The sequence below is a fragment of the Somniosus microcephalus genome, chromosome 27 (assembly GCF_052327205.1).
Source record: "Somniosus microcephalus isolate GS21.2 chromosome 27, FLI_Smic_1.0, whole genome shotgun sequence".
Lineage (NCBI taxonomy): Eukaryota > Metazoa > Chordata > Chondrichthyes > Squaliformes > Somniosidae > Somniosus > Somniosus microcephalus.
The window spans coordinates 20,647,031-20,669,290 of NC_141013.1; the positions used below are offsets into that span (position 1 = coordinate 20,647,031).

Genomic DNA, 22,260 nt, shown 5'->3' on the forward strand with positions numbered 1-22,260 from the left:
GCTGCTGGCTAAGTATATTTTCTGGTATCAGTACAACTTCGCAATCAACAGAAAATTAACTTTTTAAGAGCACTGGACACTTCATTCATGTCAGTGAGACATTACAGTGGTTAGTCGTCTCAATTTAAATCACAGACCCAGATGGAGAATTGCACTGTAGAAATAGAATTATTGGCCCCTGGAAACCTGAGAAAATATCAATAAAATTTGATGTATGGTTTCACATCCTAAAATGTCAATTCAGCTGTGAAATTACTTTTAACTTGGTTATGTGGGCAACTTGAGTATATAAATTGGTCACCAATAGCAACCTCAGCTTTAGACCAGGAGATAAAATAGCATTTGAAGGATCAGCTGAATATATTAGGATATTACTAAAAATATTATGATTAAACACAAGACACCAACAGTAAGTCAACCTTTTAACACCGAGTGGTGGAAATGATATCATGGCATATTAACTCCGTCTCAATCCCTAGATATATTACCTGGTTTGGGATACGTTCCACAGTGTTATTCTGAAACAATCACTTTTTACTGTTTTCTCTGGTGTTTGATGGTTGCATGTCATGGAAGAGAGCCATGGATGGCACGCTCTCAAATCAAATCACACAACTTGACAAGCAATGATATTAGGCAATGTGACTTGACAAGCAGATATAATCGGGATTAATTTTACTGTGTCAGCTTGGCTCAGTGGTAGGAATTTCACTTCTGAGTGAGAAAGTTGTGGGTTCAAGCCCCACTCAAGGACTTGAACACATATAGAAACATAGAAGATAGGAGCAGGAGTAGGCCATTCGGCCCCTCGAGCCTGCTCCGCCATTCAATGAGATCATGGCTGATCATCCAAACTCAGTACCCTGTCCCTGCCTTCTCCCCATATCCCTTTAGCCTTAAGAAATATATCTAACTCCTTCTTGAATATATTTAATGAATTAGCCTCAACTGCCTTCTGTGGTAGAGAATTCCACAGGTTCACCACTCTCTGGGTGAAGAAATTCCTCATCTCTGTCCTATCTAGGTTGACATTTCAGTGCAGTCATGAGGAAGTGCTGCATTGTCAGAACTGCCTTATTTCAGGAGACGGGGAACTGAGTCCCCTGTTCAAACTAAAGCAGGGGGTTCTCTCAATGTATTGGGCAACACTTATCCCTCAGCCAACCTCACCAAAAACAGATTATCGAGCCATTTATCTCATTTGCTGTTTGTGGGATTGTGTTGTGTTCAAATTGGCTGCAGCATTTGCCTATAAAACAACAATGAAATGTTTCAAATGTAATTCATTGACAGTAAAGCACTATGGAACATTCTGAGGATGTGAAAAGTGGTATATAAGTGCAAGTGGCAACTTTACTGATATATACAAGGGTATATTGCAGTTCCATTACATTTATTAAACCTTTTCTTTATATGGGACTGTTTTATAATTTCAAAGCACTGTAGTAAATTGCAGTGTTGTAAGAAGCGTTATTACCGTATGACACGCTGTCCACGAACATATTGTTGTATGATAATAGCAGCTTGTTTCATCTCAAGGAATTTTCTGCGCTGAATCCAGCAACGTAGATTTTTCTGTATAGTGACTGAAGCTGCCCTAAGTTTATCTGCTCGCAGTTTTTCCAAATACGCCACTTGTCCCGCTCGGAAGAAAATCTTTGTTTTACCAAAGTGATATTGGTTTGGATCCTGCAGAAGACAAAAAGGTCATTATTTATTCATTGTAAAATAACCAAACCAGGGACCATCGTGTCTGGATTGCATAGTTTTTCTGTTGATTGATAGATGCAGAGATAAAAGTATATTGGCCTGGATTTTGTAGTCGGTATGGCGGCGTACTCTCAGAATATGCCGCCATACCTTCTTTGAAATCCACCGCAAGTTCGGGATTTCTGCCTGCGCTTGGGCATAGGCGAAATCTGGAACTTGTAGCCTGTCGGCGTACGCGTCGACAGGCCATCTGTGCGGACCACAAAAAAGCAATCGCTGGCACAGAGTTGTCTATTTGCCCAGTGACTGGCCAGCAATTGTGCACGTAAGTGTTACGGTTGATTCAAATAGGCGCAGGGCCTGTATGCATCAATGTAAAGGGATATCGAAGCCATTAATTAAACATTTTCAGATCGTAAATTATACACATACACTGTATAGAATGAATTTCTACAAATATTGGCCCGGATTACAATTTTAGTGATGTCTAAAATTATCAAAAAATTTAATTTTTAGTGAGGTTGGTGGAATGAAGTTAATTACCGAATAAAATTCTAATTCTGCAAGTTGTAATTAGATTAGATTTCGGGATTCCGTTACATCTCATTAGGGGATTCCCTTCGTAAAAGATTAAAATAGAATTCTGCTTTGTGATTGGAGGACCAGGCCCATATGTGATCCCAGGTACACTGCCCTGCGCCTCGAGCCTTAGACCGTAAGTTTTCACAGCCTTGCCACCAGCAGGCAGGTTCGTAATTCTTTCGCGGGTTGGAGGTGTTCTCTGGAGGTAGGTACACCTCCGACCGCAATTTCTGGCCCATTGAGTTAACTATAGACATCTGAAGTTACACATATCCTCCATGAATTGATTTCATACATTTTTGATTGCGTAGCTTATTCCAAACCATAGCTATGTTAGCTCCATAGGATCGCTCTTAAAAGTATAATATATTACTATCTATGGAGCTAAAAAAAGTTAACAATTGTTATATAGTTTACATTACATATTCAAGAAGGCGGCTCAACACCACCTTCTCAAGGGCAACTAGTGATGGGCAATAAATGCTGGCCTTGCCAGCGATGCCCAGATCCCATGAACAAATAAAAAAAAATATTGGTGTTCCACAGTAATTTTCTTGTACATACACAGTGGAGGAAGTAAGAATAAAATGTGTTACCATTACAGTGTTATCGATTGATTTCAATGGACCAGGGCATTACAGCATTGCTTATTGATTTCAATGTACCAAATGTCAGAATTGTGACAAACTGATAAAAAAAAATATATAATATGTATTGACTAAGGCAGAGGATGACACCAAGTTGGACAATAGTGATTTAGCTGTACTGCCTTAACCTGCTGACCTGAATTAAACGTTTCAAGACTTCTTTGCAAATCTGTTTCTTATTGTTTATTGCAAGATCTTGTTGAGACATCAAAATGAGGTAACGACTGAAAAACTCAAAGTAAGTCCACCTGAAAATAAAAATCAATATTTAATGCTACGTAATGCTTTTCCAAACCTTCAAGCTGTAATGAAAGAACTACAAAAAGCTCAGGTTTACCTGGAAGGATAACTCTGTGCACTGATCCTAATAGTTTCCAGAACGCCACAGGCTCGAAGCTGTTGAACAACTCTCTTTGAATCATATCTAAAAATAGAAGCTTACAATGTTGCACTCTGAAGAAATTTAAGTTATTAACATGATATTTTCTTGGTTTTATAAGAACAAGTAAATATTTTCAGCTGGGAAGTTACGGTGATAAAGTAAGAAAACTTACTCAAATGGGAGCTTCAAATCATTCGGCTTAATGCAGCGCACATAGTGAGGTGTTGTAGCGTTAAGGGTCTCCATGAGCAAATGCAGAGAACTGCGGAACTGTAATCAACATGATTCAAGTAAGGTTAGTAATGCAATTTTGCTTTGCAACAATGTTAAAACACCTCAGCGTAGAAAATGACTCTCTGCACGATTATACCTTATTGCCAACAGTTGTCCGGTGCTCCTTGTTAAAGGGTTTAAACCCTGGTCTCGCAGGCCTGACTTTAATGTTTGCTTTCAAGTTCCCAGTGGATGATTCATTTTCTTGAAAGAAATCAGCTAGGAGGTGCAGCTGTATAGTTAAAATTAAAAAAAACACAAAGACTCGATTTATTGCAATATACATTAAGCTTTCCATACCACAATTCCGTATTTCTGAGCTTTAACCTAGTTTTGTACTTTGCTCTAGGTGTTTTGGCCCATTGTGGTTAGAAGATCTTTTCCATGTTTTTTGGTAAGTCATGTTTACAACTGCTTGCTGTAGTTCCCATGTACACCGGCCGATTTGTGATGACCACCTTTTTTTTCCCCCTCTCCTTTACTGGGTGCAGTTCCGCAGGCACCATTCATCCTCCAGTACCTCACCTGAGTGGTCATTACTCAAGCATGAGCTTCGACAATTAAGTGCCAGAAAGCTTCATGTTTGATCCTGTGCTTGCTCAGTGTCCACATGCGCACTCAATTTCAACTATGCAGCAGTTAGAAACTGGGCAATTTTACTTTCCCTAACTAGGAGCAGTGTGGCTAAGTCTATTGTCCCTCTGCCACCCCATCTCAGATTAGCTAATTTAGCACGGGCCAGGAATCAAATCTGGGAGCTTCCTGCTGTGTATGGTCCAGAAATGCTGACACGGTGGGCTGAATGGCCTCCTTCTGTGCCGTAAACCTCTATGATTCTATTTATCTGTGAGCCACTAGGGGAGCAGTAGAAATTTTGGTTTGTGTGATCCATCAACACTGAACTGCGTATGATAACTGTATCAAGTTTTTAGTCTTTGTGATTAGAATTGGTGTTTGCTGATTCATGTGTCTGTATCAGACCCAAGTTCTATTGGTGCTGTAACTATTGGCAATAAACACCAGTTCCTCAATCATAGCAGATCATATCTTGCTCTCAAACATTATGGGGTAAAATTGGGTAGCGCCCCCTAATTTTAGCGCCCCCGCGGCTGATTTTCCCAGGTAGCGCCCCGAGAGGGAGGAGGGGTGCTACTGGAAGCGCCCCGCATCCCTCTTGGGGCTCTGCGAGCCAATATCGTGGCGCTACTGCAGGCCTTCCTCCCCTTATTAAAGGGGAGGGGCCTGGCGCAGCACGTCCTGGCGCCCAGCTGGGCCACCAGGGATTGGGAGTGCCGGCAAACGAACCTGGCACTCAAGAGGATTGCCGGGCTCACGGGGGGCTTCGCTAACAGCGCCGTCGCTAATCTCCCGCTGAATTTCGCAGGAGGCATTAGCGTGCTCAGGCACTAGTTGATTTGTGCCCCACTGGCGCTAACGGGAGGCATAAATCAACCGAATTTAGCCCCCTAAATTTCTTACTACTGTAACATGCAACTTACCTGCTTTACCATATAAATGGGGCGGGGGGGGGGTGAGGGAAAGAGTCCAGGGAAAAGGAGGCCGAACCTTTCCTTGTGAGGCCCGGAGGAGCACTCCTGCACTCCACAAGGCAAAAAAACAAAGGAAAACCACTTGCCTTTTTGGGCCTCTTCTGGCCCCGGCTCCTCTTTCCACTACGCTGGCAGGGAAGCCACAACGGCTCCCCATGCAGGCCTCCACTTAAAATTACAGTTGGATGCTGATGCGGAGTCCGATCTGCATATTTAAAGTAGGATTTCGCTGCCTTCTGGCAGCTGTCCCTCTCCCCTGCTCAGAACAGGTTAAAACTGGAATACACAGGAAGACAGCGAGGCCTCCGAGAGCAAATCCCACAGGGGATTTTAACTGCCCATCCTGGTTTCTGCTGCACGGGTAGCGTTAAAATGATCCCTTAGTAAACAGAGGAAAACATACTCTTGGGGCTGGATATTAGCTTCGAGGCAGGGAGGGGGCGGAGGGCTATTTTGAGGTTGGGAAACCTGGAAGTATAGGTTTCCCTGCAACTTAAAAAAAAAAAATTGTAGGTTTCCCCGTCCACAGCCAGCCTGATTGACAGGCTGGCTGCTTGTCAGGTGGGAAATCCTGCAGCACAAGGCTGCAGCCGAGCTGGCCTGAGAGCAGGTAGGTCTAGTGGGGGGTGGGAGAGATCGTGGGGGGTTCCAATCGCAGGATGGGGGGCAGGTGGTAGTCGTCAGGAACAGATCGCGGGGAGAGGTTACTGGGCAGCTTGTTAGGCCTGGAGGAAACACTCCTGCTCCTCCTGGCCCACAAGCAGTGCTGTAAAAGGCACTTACCTCATCGATTTAGCCCTTCTCACCTCCTTTCACCTGCCGGGTTTCCCAAGGCCTGGGAAACCCAGCCGACTGTGGTTAAAAATAGAATTACTGTTAAAATGAAGGCACGCCTGATTAAAATATTTAAATAATAACCAACCGCCTCCTGTGAGCGGATTGGTCGCCCACATATCATCCTGCCTCTATTAAACCGGAAGTGGGCAGGTTGGGTTCCTGTTTCAGATATTTTGCTTTTTAACTTCCCACCTGAACCAAACCCACACATTTTTGGACGTTAAAATTTCCCCCTTTAGTCTCAGCTTTTATCCATCATGTACTATAGCTGAAAATATTTCAGTTTACATTAGCAAGAGCACATTTAGAAAGAAATAACTAAGCATGTCATTAACCTTACTGTTCTATTCCAGCTGATCTATTTTAAATAATAAAAACTTCAGCACAGGGCATTTTATGTGGTCTTTTCTTTACAAAGTGCTACTGCCAGCAAATGTAAAAGTAACCGGTTGCTGACAGCCCTTGTACTAGATACATCAATTTGCTTCTGGCTGCAGATGGGCTGTACTCTCAGGTCAGCCATAGGTTTTTGCCATTGTTGACCTGTACAAGTCTTCTCCAGAAACCGGAGAAAGTCTGTAACTAGCACAATAAAGGCATAAATGCAACCATGTTGTAACAGTGCATTGGCAAGACTTGGCAGCTATTATAATGCTGCATATTTGAGCCACTGTGCAGACTCAAGTCTTGCATATGCAATGTTCCACTGTTGCTTAATGTGTCCTACAATATACAGGAAACTTTAGTTTATCCAGAGGTTAAATGTCCGGAAAGCTCTATCCACCGGCAAAATTCAGGAGTCGGTTCAGATAAGTTTTTTTTCTTTTTGTTGCTTTTTTTCTCCAGTCGTGGCTCTGCACGGTCTAGCTGAAGCTGTTGCTTAGCTACAGAGACGCTTGCAAGCTGCAGCCGACTGTTTTGAAGCTGTTGCTAAGCAACAGGGTTTGTTGCTTCACACGGAGCTCAGAAGCTCCGTATGTTTTAACATTAGCGCTGGTTTCGACGGCAGTTTTGATGGGACGGCACCAGCTCGGTCCCGTCAGTGCCAGATACCAGAAAGTTTCCTGTAAATGGAACAGATTCAGCTCCAAAAGGAACTGGTGTAGTTAAGATTCCACTGGAAGCTCTGTAGAAAAAAAAGGGACATTAAAGGAGAATTAACCCCTTTTCAGCTGCAGGACAGTCAGTCCCACATAGTGCACAGTCATCTTGTATGGAATTATTAGTACAAGAGGGGAAAAGAAATGGGCTCCTATATGGGGAACAACACTGCAATAACTAGCTACAGCAGGTAAAAGATTATAGAGAAGAAATTCCGCGATGTTTTTGTACGAAATAAGTAGGTTAACAGAACATAGAAACATAGAAGATAGGAGCAGGAGTAGGCCATTCGGCCCCTCGAGCCTGCTCCGCCATTCAATGAGATCATGACTGATCATCCAAACTCAGTACCCTGTCCCTGCCTTCTCCCCATATCCCTTGATCCCTTTAGCCTTAAGAAATATATCCAACTCCTTCTTGAATATATTTAATGAACTGGCCTCCACCGCCCTCTGTGGTAGAGAATTCCACAGGTTCACCACTCTCTGGGTGAAGAAATTCCTCCTCATCTCAGTCCTAAATGGCTTACCCCTTATCCTTAGATTATGACCCCTAGTTCTGGACTCCCTGGCCATCGGGAACATCCTTCCTGCATCTAGTCTGTCCAGGCCTGACAGAATTTTATAGGTTTTGATGAGATCCCCTCTCAATCTTCTAAACTCCAGTGAGTATAAGCCCAATCGACACAATCTCTCCTCATACGTCATTCCTGCAATCCCAGGTATCAGCCTGGTGAATCTTCGCTGCACTCCTTCCATGGCAAGAACATCCTTCCTCAGATAAGAACTGAATGTGGAACGAGCATATTAAGCGAGCGTATGAGAACAGCAGCGATGGTCATTTCTACCCTTATATCTGTAAACAAACTTTTAAAATTGGTAACTTTTCTTACAAGAAGCTCTATAGATGATCATTACATGACAGAGATGGTCACAAACCTTACTTTTCTTCAGTACATTAATCAGTTCTTCATACAATGTATCTCTGTTCTTCTCGAGGAATCCCTCACATTCATATTGCACCTTGACAAGGTGAAAAACTAAAAGTAGTTTATTGCAAGACACCAGTACTATAAATCTCAGCTTCCACAGTTATCAGATATGTCGTTAATAATGGAGAAGTTCAAGGACAATGCAGAACAGAACTGCTCAGATGGTATCTTACCTTGTCAGCAAAGTGCAGGATGATGAAGGCCTTGCTCAACATTCTAGGCATCTCAAAGAGAGGGTTTTTATTTAAGTAATTATTCTGTAGTTTCTGAAGCCAGTTTTCCTCTGTTCCTTGTGGCAGCTGTATAAATAATGTTAAAAAAATCAACTTGATATTTATTATCTACTTGGAAACTACCTTCTTATTTTTCTGTGATTTTTAATGTGATACAGGTTGAGCGTCCTGAATCCGGCAACCTCGGGACCGAGGCCGAGCTGGTTTTTCATGTTTTTCCGGACGTCGGAACGTGTTTCTGATGTCCGAAGTCCGGAAATATCGCAACCTGGGCTCGGGCGTTTCCGGACTTCGGACATCAGAAACACGTTCCGAAGTCCGGAAATGCCTGGGCCGCTCCGTGTAGCGCTAACGCGTTTCTCCGCTCCCCCTCCCCTTCTGTTAAAGGGGAGGGATGCTGCGAGCTCTGCAGAGCATCTGATGGCCCACACTAGGCCACCAGGGCGGCGTGATGCCGTGGCCGCAGCCTGGCCCAAACACTTAGTGGAGCTGTGCAGGTTAAGGAGGATAAAACACAACACTAGAGTTTTATTGCATCGCTCGCATTTTTCATAGGATTTTCAAAAAAAAGACAACAAAAGTTAATGGCTTTTTGAAGTACAGGTTGAGCGTCCAAAATCCGGAGTTACGGATTCCAGAACATTTTACGGATTCCGAACGACCCTGCCACCAATCGTCCCGGAGTCCGGAACATTCTGGGACTCTGGATTTTGGACGCTCAACCTGTACTTACAATTACTTTCTCGCTCACATTAGTAACCTGAGTAATAATTATCCACTCATCTCTATTTCAGATACTACAAATGTAGAGCAGGTGCACGTGTAGCCAAGCTCTATGAGTCACCGTATGGTTATACAGCCAACTGAGGCACAGGTTAAAGTTTGGAAACACAACTTCAATTGCACATCCCTGCCCACCATAACAAAATCTCTGTTGTCAAAACAGCATCTACCAAATCCCCCTCGTCCCCCTTTATGTTATACTTATTCTGAAAATATCCTAAGGTAATTGACTATCAAATATGATTAATCAGTGCCCTTTTGTATTTTTCTTGTACTGGCCTCCCATTGTCATAAAGTTTCCATCTTGGAAAACCAATGTCTGGTAGATGGGCAAACAGGCCAATTGTGTTTTATATATTTTACTATTAATAAGCCAGATACGCTACTATCTAATTCTAGAAAGGTCAAGCTGATACACACATTGCTAAGTGCTAAAATAACACGAATGATCAGGAGCACCACTCATTATCTGGCTTTTAGGCTTCATAGCAGTTAAATAATAGTTAAATGAAATGTGGGTCATTTCCACTACTTAAATTGTAGGCACGACTCTCATCTAAGACATTATTTGCTATTCATACTCTCCAACAGACTACCCTGGTTACCCTGATATACGTTCATCTTTCATTCTTTATTGAATTTCAAAGATTCTTGAGTGACCAGAATAATGTACTACTTGCTCAATTTAAAGTTGTATCATTTACACAATAATCTACTTCACAATGAAAAGTAGTGTGAACTCATAAAACTAAGGAAATACAAAACTCCCCTTTATTCTTATTTGTCACTATATGCACTGCATAAAGAGTAGACAATTAAAAAATTGGAATCCTTTCAAAATTATTTTCAATAAAAACAAGATGATTTAAAAAAAAGCAAAATAAATGTAATGGACTACTGCGTTTGTGAGCTGATCTCCTCAATCTGAATTCCAGGTGTATCTTTCATTGCAGGGTGAAGGATCGGCTTGGACCTAAATGCTCATCAACAGTAGGCAATTATTTGAACATTTCATTCTTACCAGGCACTCCTCATCCAGTAGCTCCAGTATGCCCATCTTAGCTTCGATCAAATCAATGCAAGGCTGATTGTCGTTGAATTCTATCAATGTCCACGGAATGTCTTCCTTCATGTATTCATCTTGTTCCAGTTTAAACACATGCTGGAGAGATTTTATATCTACAGTGTTTAATTTGCATTTATTTTCAGGATAGGAAAGATAACCTAGCAGAGGATGGTTAAGTTCCGATACTGTACTGCTATCATTCCACAGAGAGGGTTAAAATTATAATCAAAATGATCGACAGACAATAGAATTAAAATGGCAGCATGCTATTGAAATACTTACCAAGTTAAATTGATGTTGCAGTTTTTCATTGGCATAATTTATACAAAACTGTTCAAAACTATTCACGTCAAAGGTTTCAAACCTAAATGGATATAAAATAATGATTTTGCTTGTCGTTTAAATGAATTTTCTGTAATAGTTTACAGGAAAAACCTATGCATAATAATTCTAAATAACACCATCAGCTTTATCTCCCTGATGGCATAATGGATACATTTAGTACTAAACCTTTCAGATTCCCGGTTTGAGTACCAGTCTGTGATGAGTTAGCTGATTTCATCCACAGCAGCAATTGGGATACTACATTTGACCTCAGTGCCCTGGGCTTGAGAAGAGAAATAAAATCATGCAGGAGTTTAACTCCATAATTCAGTCTAACGGAATAATACCCAGTCATTATACCTCTCAACTGCCCATTGTAATGGGAGATCTCAACATTAAGCAGTGCCACCAAGAAAGCACAGAAGATTCCCAAGCCAGTAAATTCAATTGATTTGCTGGTTCAGAAATCACAGAATCCCCACAGTGCAGATAGAGGCCACTTCGGCCCATCGAGCCTGCACCGACACATATCCCACCCTATCCCCATAACCCCACGCATTTAATCCCCTAACACTAAGGGTCAATTTATCATAGCCAAATCAACCTAACCCGCACATCTTTGGACTGTGGGAGGAAACCGGAGCACCCGGAGGAAACCCACGCAGACACAGGGAGAATGTGCAAACTCCACACAGACAGTCGCCCGAGGCCGGATTTGAACCCGGGTCCCTGATGCTGTGAGGCAACAGCGGTTGTACAGAAAACTGCTCTCCTGCCCCAATCCCAAACTGAATTCCCCCCTTTCAATTGTAGGTTTGAGGCGTTAGGTCAACGAACCCCTGCTGGAAAGTGTAGTGATGTCGACTTTGGATGAAGACAGGATTAGACTCAGAGGTGGTGCTCACCACAGTTGAATAGCTTACTGATACCATCAAGGGCCACATATGAAAAATGGCCACCTGGATCAGGTATCAGAGAGCCGTTAGCATTCGTTGAACTGGAATCAGTGGCTTCTGGAGACTTTTTAAAAAATCAATTTATTCTTTTATTATTGAAACATAGAAAAATAGAAGATAGGAACAGGAGTAGGCCATTCGGCCCCTCGAGCCCGCTCCGCCATTTAATGAGATCATGGCTGATCATCCAAATTCAGTACCCTGTCCCTGCTTTCTCCCCAGATCCCTTGATCCCTTTAGCCTCAAGAAATATATCCAACTCCTTCTTGAATATATTTAATGAATTGGCCTCTGCTGCCCTGTGTGGCAGAGAATTCCACAGGTTCACCACTCTCTGGGTGAAGAAATTCCTCCTCATCTCAGTCCTAAATGGCTTACCCCTTATCCTTAGACTGTGACCCCTGGTCTGGACTCCCCGGCCATCGGGACAATCCTTCCTGCATCTAGTCTGTCTAGTCCTGTTAGAATTTTATAAGTTTCAATGAGATCCCCTCTCATTCTTCTAAACTCCAGCGAATATAAGCCCAATCGACCCAATCTCTCCTCATACGTCATTCCTGCCATCCCAGGTATCAGTCTGGTGAATCTTCGCTGCACTCCCTCCATGGCAAGAACATCCTTCCTCATTATTGATGCACACTTTTGTGTTGATTTTCACTTGATTCGCCTGGTATTAACAGGGTGATAACAGACTCAAAATGGGGACATAGCATTACCACCATGTTAACCCTGACTATGCAGCCGGATCCATATTGAAAGGGGCCTACCGCCAAGCATCCAAAGCGCCAACCTGCTTTAGTCAGTAGTCACCTTCTAATATGCAAATCGGGGTCCCTGCAACATAAATAGGATCCCAATTGCCATTTTTAGATTGGAACTGGTCGGGGCCGAGCGCCTTGCTGGAATGCTCCCCTGGTCCACAAAAATAACCTAGGCTGCCTCCACCCCGGGACACAACCCCGCCCCACCCCACCCCCCCCTCCGCAATGGCGACGACCCCACCTAACTCTGGCCGAAGCGGCCCAATATTGGTAGGCCTCAATCCAGCGAACTGCATCGGGACGTCCGTTTGGCGCGCCACAACTCACTGGCCCAATGTGAATGAGGCAGGGCCTCAAAAATCACAGCTGCCTCTTCGAGTGCGGGCGACAGGTCGGCACGTTCCATCATTTGGTCGCCCAAAAGTCAAAGTGAACCCCATTGTGTAGAGTTGAAGTTTTAACTTCACAATGTTTCTTTACTTGTAAAGTGATAAGGAAGTGCAGTTTTCACTTGTCTATAAACACTTTGGGGGTGATTTTGCCAATGGGGGCGCGTTGGAGGCGGGACTGCTGCTTGTCGGGTTTTAGTCCCGCCTCTATCGACTTGTGGCCAACCCACGCTATTTTCCCTTGATTGACCTTGTTAAGCCCGCCCTGTGGGCTTAGCAGGTCAATTAAGGGAAAGCCAGTTACAGAGAACGTCAGCGTATGGCTTTCATCTTTTAAAAATGTTTGACAGATGAATTGTCATCGTTTGACAGCTCTGTGAAGCTGTCAAACACTGACATTCTCTGTTGTTTGATGAGTCCTTGTATTCAAGACCTCATCAAACCTCTTTTATGAGCAGAAAGCAGATGGCTGTTACATTGGAGAATGCAGCAGCCATCTGTCATCTCTGCCGGTGATATGCCGGAGTCTCCGGTTCCTCAACTGTTGAAGCCTACAGGAAGAAACAAAGGTAAGTAAACATTTTCTATCACTTTTCACTCACCTCACATACTCACCTATCCACACTTGCACCCATCACTTACCTCCACAGCGCACTTTTGGACCCCTCCGACCCACTGCTCGCCTCGCTGACCCTGGCGGGGTTTCCTGACGTCGGGAAGCCCGCGCCTCTGCTGGAAAAATGGGGATAATCCTCTTAACTACCTGTTAACTACCTAACAGGCAGTTAAGTGGCTGTAATCCCCTTCCTGCCTCCAGGAGACGGGACCCGGCGCGGGTCGGGTACCCACCTCCTGGGAAGATGGTACGGAGGCGGGTTGGGGGCGGGATGGGTACCCGCCCCCAGATTCTGCCATTTTCCCAGCAGTCCCTCCTCCAAACCCGCTTCCCCAGGGCTGGCAAGATCGCCCCCTTTAAATTTAAACTAAATTTTAGTCTTCATAACTTTAGCTAAACAGACAATTAAAACCCCCAGAACAAGTACCAACATTTTACTGAAAAATTAACACTACATTATTTGATATTTTCATTACCCATAAATGTCCAGAACACCAATGAATGTATGCTGTTTGCCAGAAAACTGTAAAGCCTTGTTAATGTTATCCACAATGCAGCTGAACAGATGAGCGTAGATGTGTTTGGCCAAAGCATCCCTGGCATTGATGGCTTGAACCTTGGTCATGGGTTTGATCACTGTGTCTGAGGTAGTAGCAATTTTTCTGTGGCACAGCCCATAAGCCATCTCCTGCGGCTTTATCTCAAGGAGTTCACAAAATACTTTCAGATGATTATCATCATGCTGTTCAGGGAAAACAATAAAGTGGAATGAGAATCATTACGGGTTAATTCTTAAAATTAAAATCTCAGCAGCTGAGCATACTTTTATTCCTTAATTAATTTAAATGTTATTGTATAAAGGTTTTATATTTCTGACTTAGCACAAACAGTTCATAGAATCATAGTTAATACAGGAAACTCTTTTTTTACCAGCACCTAAATATCCAGAAATCTCTGTTAACCGGCAAAATTCAGGAGTAGGTTCAGGTAAGTTTTACTTCATATTAGTGGCAGTTCCTGGGTCTGTGGCTTTGTAACTGGGGTTCGTGCACTTGTTGCTAAGCAACAGGGACGCTTGGTCTGTGGCCGGAGTTCCTGCACATGTTGCTAAGCAACAGGGAAGCCTGGATTTGTTGCTGTGTACGGAGCTCTCGTACCTTTTAACTATACCTCTCTGTAATCCGGACTTTTTGATAAACCGGCACCACGCCGGTCCCGTTGGTGCCGGATAATAAAGAGTTTCCTGTATATTAGTGGCCGTGTAACCGGGGTTCCTGGATCTGTGGCCGTGTAACCGGGGTTCCTGCACAAGTGCTGTGTAACTGGGGCTCCTGCACCTATGGCCGTGTACGGGGCTCTCGTACCTTGGTAAGTATACCTCTCTGTAATCCGGATTTTTTGATCAACCGGCACCACGCTGGTCCCGGATAAAAAAAGTTTCCTGTAATAGCACAGAAGGAGCCAGTTGGCCCATTGTGCCTGTGCCGGTTCTCTGGAAGAGCTACCAATTAATCCCACTCCATCACATTTTCCCATAGCCCTGCAAATTTTTCCATTTTATGTATATATGCAATTCCTTTTTGAAAGTTACTATTAAATCTGCTTCCACCACACTTTCAGGCAGTGCATTCCAGGTCATAACAACTCACTGAGTAAAAAGCATTCTCCTCATCTCCACCCTGGCTTTTTTGTCAATTATCTTAAATCTGTATCCTCTGGTTACCGATCCTCCTGCCAGTGGAAACATTTTCTCCCTATCTACTCTATCAAAACCATTCATAATTTTGAACACCTCTATTAAATCTCCCCTTAACCTTCTTTGCTCAATGGTGAACATTCCCAGCTTCTCCAGTCTCTCCACATAACTGAATTCCCTCATCTCTGGTACCATTCTGGTAAATCTCTTCTGCACCCTCTCCCCTTTCATCTCCTCAATCAGCTGTTTATTAATGTACCCTCTGTTAAAACTTTCTTATTAAGGGCAGAAACAGCATGAATACAATCAAAAACTGAATTAAAATATATATTTTTTAAGTATAAAAATGTTAAGCTAGAATGATTTTTTTTTTGATTTCAGGAGCTCCTGGTAAGAATGACTACGCTGAAAATAAAAATAATGGAGGATCACCAATGTAGTGATTGTAATTTTGAGCAACCTCGCGTTGTATAATTACTGTTACTGAAATGAAGTATAAGATATCACAACATACTGAAGATTTGAAAGCTGCAACTTACTTTGACTGAAGATTTATCTTCACCCACAGCTTTTATTCCTACATTTCCTAAGTGCAAAATCCCTGCCAATACTTTGAAGACATCCATCTGAAATTTTTCTTTCAAGCCTGCAACACAGATTTACTTTCAGTTAAATGCACCTTGGGTTTCTTGGGTCAGATTAGAGGATTTTAATTATCGAAAGTTGAAGTGATACAACATTAGCCTGGTGACATCACTGGACCAAGAGAGAGGGAATGTGTACAAGTGGCAGAAAACAAAATTAAGATAAGAAACAAGGAAAATTGTTTTTTTATATAGATATACTGTATACAGAATCGATTATCAAGCTCAGGTGTAAAAGTTTGAAAGTTCAATCCAGTTTGCCATTTAAACTTTATATTGTACTATTGATGGCTAATTATGATGTATTGTAGGGCCAGTCTTTTATTTCCTAACTTCAGTTTTAATTTTATTCTGTTTTTTCACTGCTGTGTTTTTACTAGTTCATTAGAAATACTGACCAGTTGAAATTTTCCCATGTTTATGATATCGCCATACATGGTGACTGGACGAAAATACCTTCAGAGGCTTTTAAATCCTAAGCTTGACGTCACTTAACCAGTACTTCCTACTTTGCCGTATCTTCTCTTTTTGTCTTGTACTATAAGAGCCTTGGCCTTCTACCTTTTTTTTAAATTAAAAAGTTTCCAGTGCATTTGCGGTACAAGTATATTTGCTGCAATACAGAAAGGCTGTGTCTATTAAATTGGTAGATCCAATAACTGCGAGACTCTGCTCCTAGTGAGGAGTCTTACTCAATTGTAGTAAAAATCGGAGAACTGGGCGGGGAGGTCGGCACACCCGATTGGTGGTGCTCCCAATTAAAAACGATTGGTTGGAGAATTTAGAGTGCCAAGAATTCGGCAGATGGATCGCCGTGCGGTCCTTTAACATTAACACAGAGGCTACACTTCAAAAGTGCATCATTGGCTATGAAACGCTTTGGGACATCCCGAGGTCGTGAAAAGCGCAATATAAAAAATGTAAGTTCTTCTTTCTTTCTTTGATTTGCATCCCCATTGATCAATCGGAGATCGGCAATTCACAGCACAGCTTTCTGACTTGAAATATCAAGGCCTAGAAATTGGCCTGAGGCGCTCAAGCAGCGCAAAGTTCGCTTGTGCGCTGGAATTTGCGCCGCGATCGCCGCATTAGCGATCGCCGCAAATTCAGTTGAAGTGCCCCTAGAGGGAGACGGGGTGCGGCTCGAGGCGCTCCGCATCCCTCTTAGGGCGCTGAAAGTGAATTTCGCAGCATTACGTGCCGCAGCGCCACACGCTGCGGTACTGCAGGCCTTCCTCCCACTGTTAAGGGGGAGGGGCCTGCAACAGCACGAGCCCCGATCGCGAGTGCCGGCAAAAGAGCCCGGCACCAAGGAGAAGTGCCGGGCTCTCGGGAAACAGCCGGCAATGCCGCAGGGGGGGGACCAGGAGGCCGGGGACGGAGGTGCTGGCAGGCGGCCGCCCCGCACCTCCACCTTAACTTGCGCCTCTGCCGGCGCAGCAAGGCCCCGTGAACCGGGCGCGGGTAGCGAACGGCGCTACAGCGGCGTTCGCTACCAAATATCGCGATCGGGGCGCTGCGCACACCGATGACGTCATCGGTGGCGGCGCAGCGCAAAAGGCTAACGCCACCATTAGCGCCCCTGCTGAATATCGCGGGAGGCGCAGCCAGTGGCGCTACAGCCACTGACTGCCTCTTTAGGCACTAACAGGTGGCGCTACTCACCCAATTTTTCCCCCCAAGTGTTTAAAACTGGAATACTTGTAGATTAATTCCTCTGTGCAATTGTTGCTGCTGTGGCAATTAGTGCAAAGGAACAATAAAGGCTTCTTGAAATAAGTAGTCATTTGAGACATGTAACATTTTATTTAATAACAAATGTAATCTACCAAAATAGAAAGAGCAGTAGATAAAATACTATTTATACATCTCATTACATTTTGCATGTCACAGCATCAAGCCAACTTTAGAATTAGTAGAGAGCTTTTCTTGCTGCAAATTCAGTGCAAACTGATCATTTTAAAAGAGGATTTGTCTGGGATCTGGTCCAATTTAAAATGCATCAGCGACAACTGCCTAGTTTAAAAACAGTTCTACAATTATGGCAATGTACATAACATTTAAGCCCTGATTTTAACTTCCAGCCGGGAATCGTGCGGGTGAGGACCGAGGCACTCCACAGCGCGAGGAGATTTTAACTCCCAGGCCCCATCTGCATCAGCTTTCCGGCCAAACCTGGACGGACGTGGTGGCTGGCTGGCAGGCGAGTGCAGGATATCAGGAAGGAGGAGGCTGCCGCTGGGGACCTGGAAGGCACAGTCTCCGGCTCTCAGGTAAGTAGTTTGGAGGGGGGGGTCGGGGAGGGGGAGGGGTGCCCATGGATGAAGACGCCCAAGGTTTCATTGTGGAGACCAGTGGAGCACTGCTGCTCCTCCTGCCCCACTTTGGAACTAAAAAAATTAACTAAAATCCACTTACCATTTTGGGCCTCTTCTGGCCCGCATCTTGCCGCTAAGTTGGCCTGGCGGAGAAGCCTCAAGGGCTCCCTCATCCAAACCTCCAGTTAAAATTAATGTCATCGGAGCCCGATCTGCATACTTAAAGTACGACCCCTCCACCTTCCAGCGGGTGCTCAGAAGAGCAGATTAAGATTACAAACCACGGTAAGGCAGCGGGATTGGTGCAGTAAGATGTAGGGACCCTTTTACCAGCCTACCTTTTAAAAAAAATTTATTCGCTTATGGGATCTGGGCGTCGCTGGCAAGGCCAGCATTTATTGCCCATCCCTAGTTCCCCTTGAGAAGGTGGTGGTGAGCCGCCTTCTTGAACCGCTGCAGTCCGTGTGGTGAGGGTACTCCCACAGTGCTGTTAGGGTGGGAGTTCCAGGATTTTGACCCAGCGACGATGAAGGATCGGCGATATACTTCTAAGTTAGGATGGTGTGTGACTTAGAGGGGAACTTGGAGCTGATGGTGTTCCCATGCGCCTGCTGCCCTTGTCCTTCTAGGTGGAAGAGGTCGCGGGTTTGGGAGATGCTGCCGAAGAAGCTTTGGCAAGGTGCTGCAGTGCATCTTATAGATGATACACACTGCAGCCACGGTACGCCGGTGATGGAGGGAGTGAATGTTTAAGGTGGTGCATGGGGTGCCAATCAAACGGGCTGCTTTGTCTTGGATGGTATCGAGCTTCTTGAGTGTTGTTGGAGCTGCACTCATCCAGGCAAGTGGAGAGTATTCCATCACACTCCTGACTTGTGCCTTGTAGATGGTGGAAAGGAGTCAGGAGGTGAGACACTCGCCACAGAATACCTAGCCTCTGGCCTGCTCTTGTTGCCACAGTATTTATGTGGCTGGTCCAGCTAAGTTTCTGGTCACTGGTGACCCCCGGATGTTGATGGAGGAGGATTCGGCGATGGTAATGCCGTTGAATGTCAAGAGGAGGTGGTTAGACTCTCACTTGTTGGAGTCAAACCTGCCTGGTTTCCGCTGGACGGACAGGGTTAAAATTGGTCCATTAAATTTCAGCACCATTAGAAATTATATATACCACACAAAAAAGTCTGAAATATATTTTACTCATTCATTAGTGAGCCATTCATAAATCTCTTTTAATTTTGCCTCTGCGTTTCTCACATCTCCATTTCCTTGGGTATTGTTGCACAATTCTGGCAGTCCTTTGGTAGCTCACTTGAGTGGTTATTCTTCTTGTGTTTTCCTAGACAGTGAGCTTTGACAAGCTATTCAACTCTGAGGGGTCGGGGAGGGGGGGGGGGGGGGAGGCGGGGACACATTATTGCCAATTCGATGCCCAATGTCCCAATACTCATTCCACATATAGGTATCCACGCTTTCCTGGATAGTGATCAGGAGCAGGAATCCTAGCTGGTTTTCACCTCCATCGCCCCAGGATGCTGACTCTCCAGCTGAGAGTACTTAACCACGCACAGAACCTTTGCGGTTTGTGTGGCTGAGTACCAGGAACAATTGGAACATTTACAAACTGAGCCATTTGGGAAGCTGTGCCATCGATTCGTCATCACTTACCCAGGAATAAAAATGTTTTTTGCGTTTCACTGAAGTCTGTTCGGTCATTAACCCCATCAATGACAGAATTTCCACCCATGTTCACGTAACTAAAGTTTTCTGCAGCAGCTGTAAATAATTGAAAATATCTAATCATAAAATATGCAAGACAACTGTTGCGTTCAAGAAAAATCTTATTTCATAGAAATTGACCTGATTAAAAACTTGTAATACAGACTCCCCATCAGTAGAGTACGCAGACTGGTAAAGTTCATATAAACAGAAAGCTATTAATAGACCTACCTAATTTCAGATGCTTGAACTCCGGTCGATTAGCGGAAGCGCAAAGCTGGTAGAATATATGGTAATTTCTCTCATTTTCAGTCTAGATTTAACAAATAGATGTTGCAATGTAAATTACAATAGGGCGAATGTAATTAGAGCATTGGTATGAACTGATGTTAGATAGCACAAGACCACATTTCACAAGGAACTTGAAATAAGATTTCTGCGGAAAAGTAGGATACAGGCGGCTAACAAGCGATTGTGCACAATGTTTAAATACAAAGCTGTGGAAGAAATTAGATTATCCAGCTGTGAGAGTGCAAGAGCTGCACAACAAAATCCTACTTCACTCAGCATGCTGGTCCTGCTAGATTCAGCATGGTTCAACTACTTATAAATATAAATAGATTAATACTCTTAGGAAAAAAAAAGAATTACAGGAAACTCTCGATTTACCGGCACCCAAACAACCGGAAATCTCGGTTAACCGGCAAAATTCAGGAATAGTTTCAGTTAAGTTTTTCTTCATATTAGTGGCCGTTTCTTGATTCTTGGCTGTGTAATCGGGGGTTCCTGCACTTGTTGCTAAGCAACAGGGACGCTTGGTTTGTGGCTGGGCTTCTTGCACCTGTTGCTAAGCAACAGGGAAGCCTGGATTTGTTGCTGTGTACGGAGATCTCGTACCTTTTAAACTATACCTCTCTGTAATCTGGACTTTGATAAACCGGCACCACGCCGGTCCCGTCGGTGCCGGATAAAAAAAGTTTCCTGTAAAATTATTTCTATTGCCGATAGGAGTGTCATCATCAACACCTTAAAACCAGAAAAACCTGATCAACCGAACAGTATACGCAATGCTCACTTCAGAATGTAACTTCCTTCATTCTTTTTTTGTTTTAAAACTGATCTATCTAGCTGATCACCCGAGTCAATAGAATTTGCCTCAATGCCCTCGGCTAGGGCGCGGGGGTGGGTGGGCATGGAAATAATGTTCATTCAGGGCCGTCCAATAACCCTTAGAGGAGGTGCATGTGACCATCAGTTTAACAGTAGTCTCATGAATTCAGAATTAATTTGTAGAATAGTTACAATTATATGAGTGACTCACGAGTTGCAGAATAAATGTCAATATTTAAATCACTGAAAAAAGACTTTGGGCGCGATCTTGCCAGCCCTGGGGAGGCGGGACTGCCGGGAAAATGTCAGAATCTGGGGGCGGGTGCCCATCCCACCCCCAACCCGCCTCCGTGCCATCTTCCCGGGAGGCGGGTAGCCGACCCGCGCCGGGTCCCGTCTCCTTAAGAGGCGGGAAGGGGATTACAGACACTTAACTTAGGCAGATAAGAGGATTATCCCCATTTTACCCACACAAGTGTGGGCTTCCCGAAGGCTGCGAACCCCGCCAGGGTCACCGAGGTGAGCAGTGGGTCTGTGGGGGTCGGAGGGGTGCAAAAGTGTGCTGTGAAGGTAAGTGATGGGTGCAAGTGCAGAGAGGTAAGTATGTGAGGTGAGTGGAAAGAGATAGAAAATGTATATTTACCTTAGATTCTTCCTGCAGGCTTCAAACGTTGGGGGTGCGGAGAGTCTCGCATCTGACCGGCAGAGATGACAGATGGCTGCTGCATTCTCCAATGCAACAACCATCTAATTTCTGCTAAAGAAAGAAGTTTGATGAGTCTTGAATACAAGAACTCCTCAAACAACAGAGAATGTCAGTGTTTGACTGCTTCATAGAGCTGTCAAACGATGACAATTCATTGACAGATGAAACATCATACGTTGACGTTCTCTGTATCCAGGTTCCCCTTAATTGGCCTGCTAAACCCGCTGGGCAGGCTTAACAAGGTCAATCAAGGGAAAATAGCGTGGGTTGGCCAGAAGTCGATGGAGGCGGGACTAAAACCCAACTAGTGGGAGTCCCGCCTCCAAACGCTCCCCATTGGCGAAATCCAGCCCAGATTTATTACTTAACTGAGTGCTATATATACATGAACATGTCTTAGAATCACAGTACTTCCCTCTACCTAATGTAATTCTTACCTGAAACACCACCCTCGACTTTTCCAGCAGGTACGTTCTCATGTTTGCACCAATGATTCGATACCGGTTATCAAAACTAATCTCAGTGTATTTACCAAAACGACTGCTATTGTCATTTCGTGTCGTCTTTGCATTTCCAATAGCCTGGAAACAAGGACACATTGCTACAGGTCTCATGAGGCAGAACATGCATTAGGTAATCCTGCAATCAAACCATTTATGAATATTTATTGGGAAACTTTAATACCAAAACTTTTATGCGAATCTGGATTTATGGAAGCTTTATTTCTTCATTTTGATGATGGAATGTTTGAATTAAGACACTAACAATTACAAATTTAACAAGGCCAATTTAACAATTTTCATTTAATATAACTATAACTTTTAATTTGAAGTTGCTTAATTGAAATTATCTGTTAAGTTGAATTCAAA

At 43.9% G+C, this 22,260-nt stretch overlaps 1 protein-coding gene across 4 annotated transcripts in view; it reads right to left on the bottom strand.

Moving 5' to 3' along the window:
* myo5c (myosin VC) overlaps positions 1–22,260 on the bottom strand; it is a 101,093-nt gene that overhangs the window by 50,341 nt on the left and 28,492 nt on the right. For 3 of the 4 annotated variants that reach the window (XM_085968655.1, XM_085968654.1, XM_085968656.1), the window contains 14 exons: positions 21,829–21,972; positions 19,807–19,888; positions 19,525–19,632; positions 15,437–15,543; positions 13,678–13,943; positions 10,438–10,519; positions 10,111–10,251; positions 8,247–8,372; positions 8,021–8,104; positions 3,692–3,826; positions 3,494–3,591; positions 3,277–3,363; positions 3,076–3,187; positions 1,478–1,689 (listed from right to left, as the gene is read on the bottom strand). In XM_085968655.1, the coding sequence (XP_085824781.1) occupies positions 1,478–1,689; positions 3,076–3,187; positions 3,277–3,363; positions 3,494–3,591; positions 3,692–3,826; positions 8,021–8,104; positions 8,247–8,372; positions 10,111–10,251; positions 10,438–10,519; positions 13,678–13,943; positions 15,437–15,543; positions 19,525–19,632; positions 19,807–19,888; positions 21,829–21,972 (1,784 nt within the window). The remainder of the gene's footprint in view (positions 1–1,477; positions 1,690–3,075; positions 3,188–3,276; positions 3,364–3,493; positions 3,592–3,691; positions 3,827–8,020; positions 8,105–8,246; positions 8,373–10,110; positions 10,252–10,437; positions 10,520–13,677; positions 13,944–15,436; positions 15,544–19,524; positions 19,633–19,806; positions 19,889–21,828; positions 21,973–22,260) is intronic. The other variant, XM_085968657.1, reaches the window with a different exon arrangement.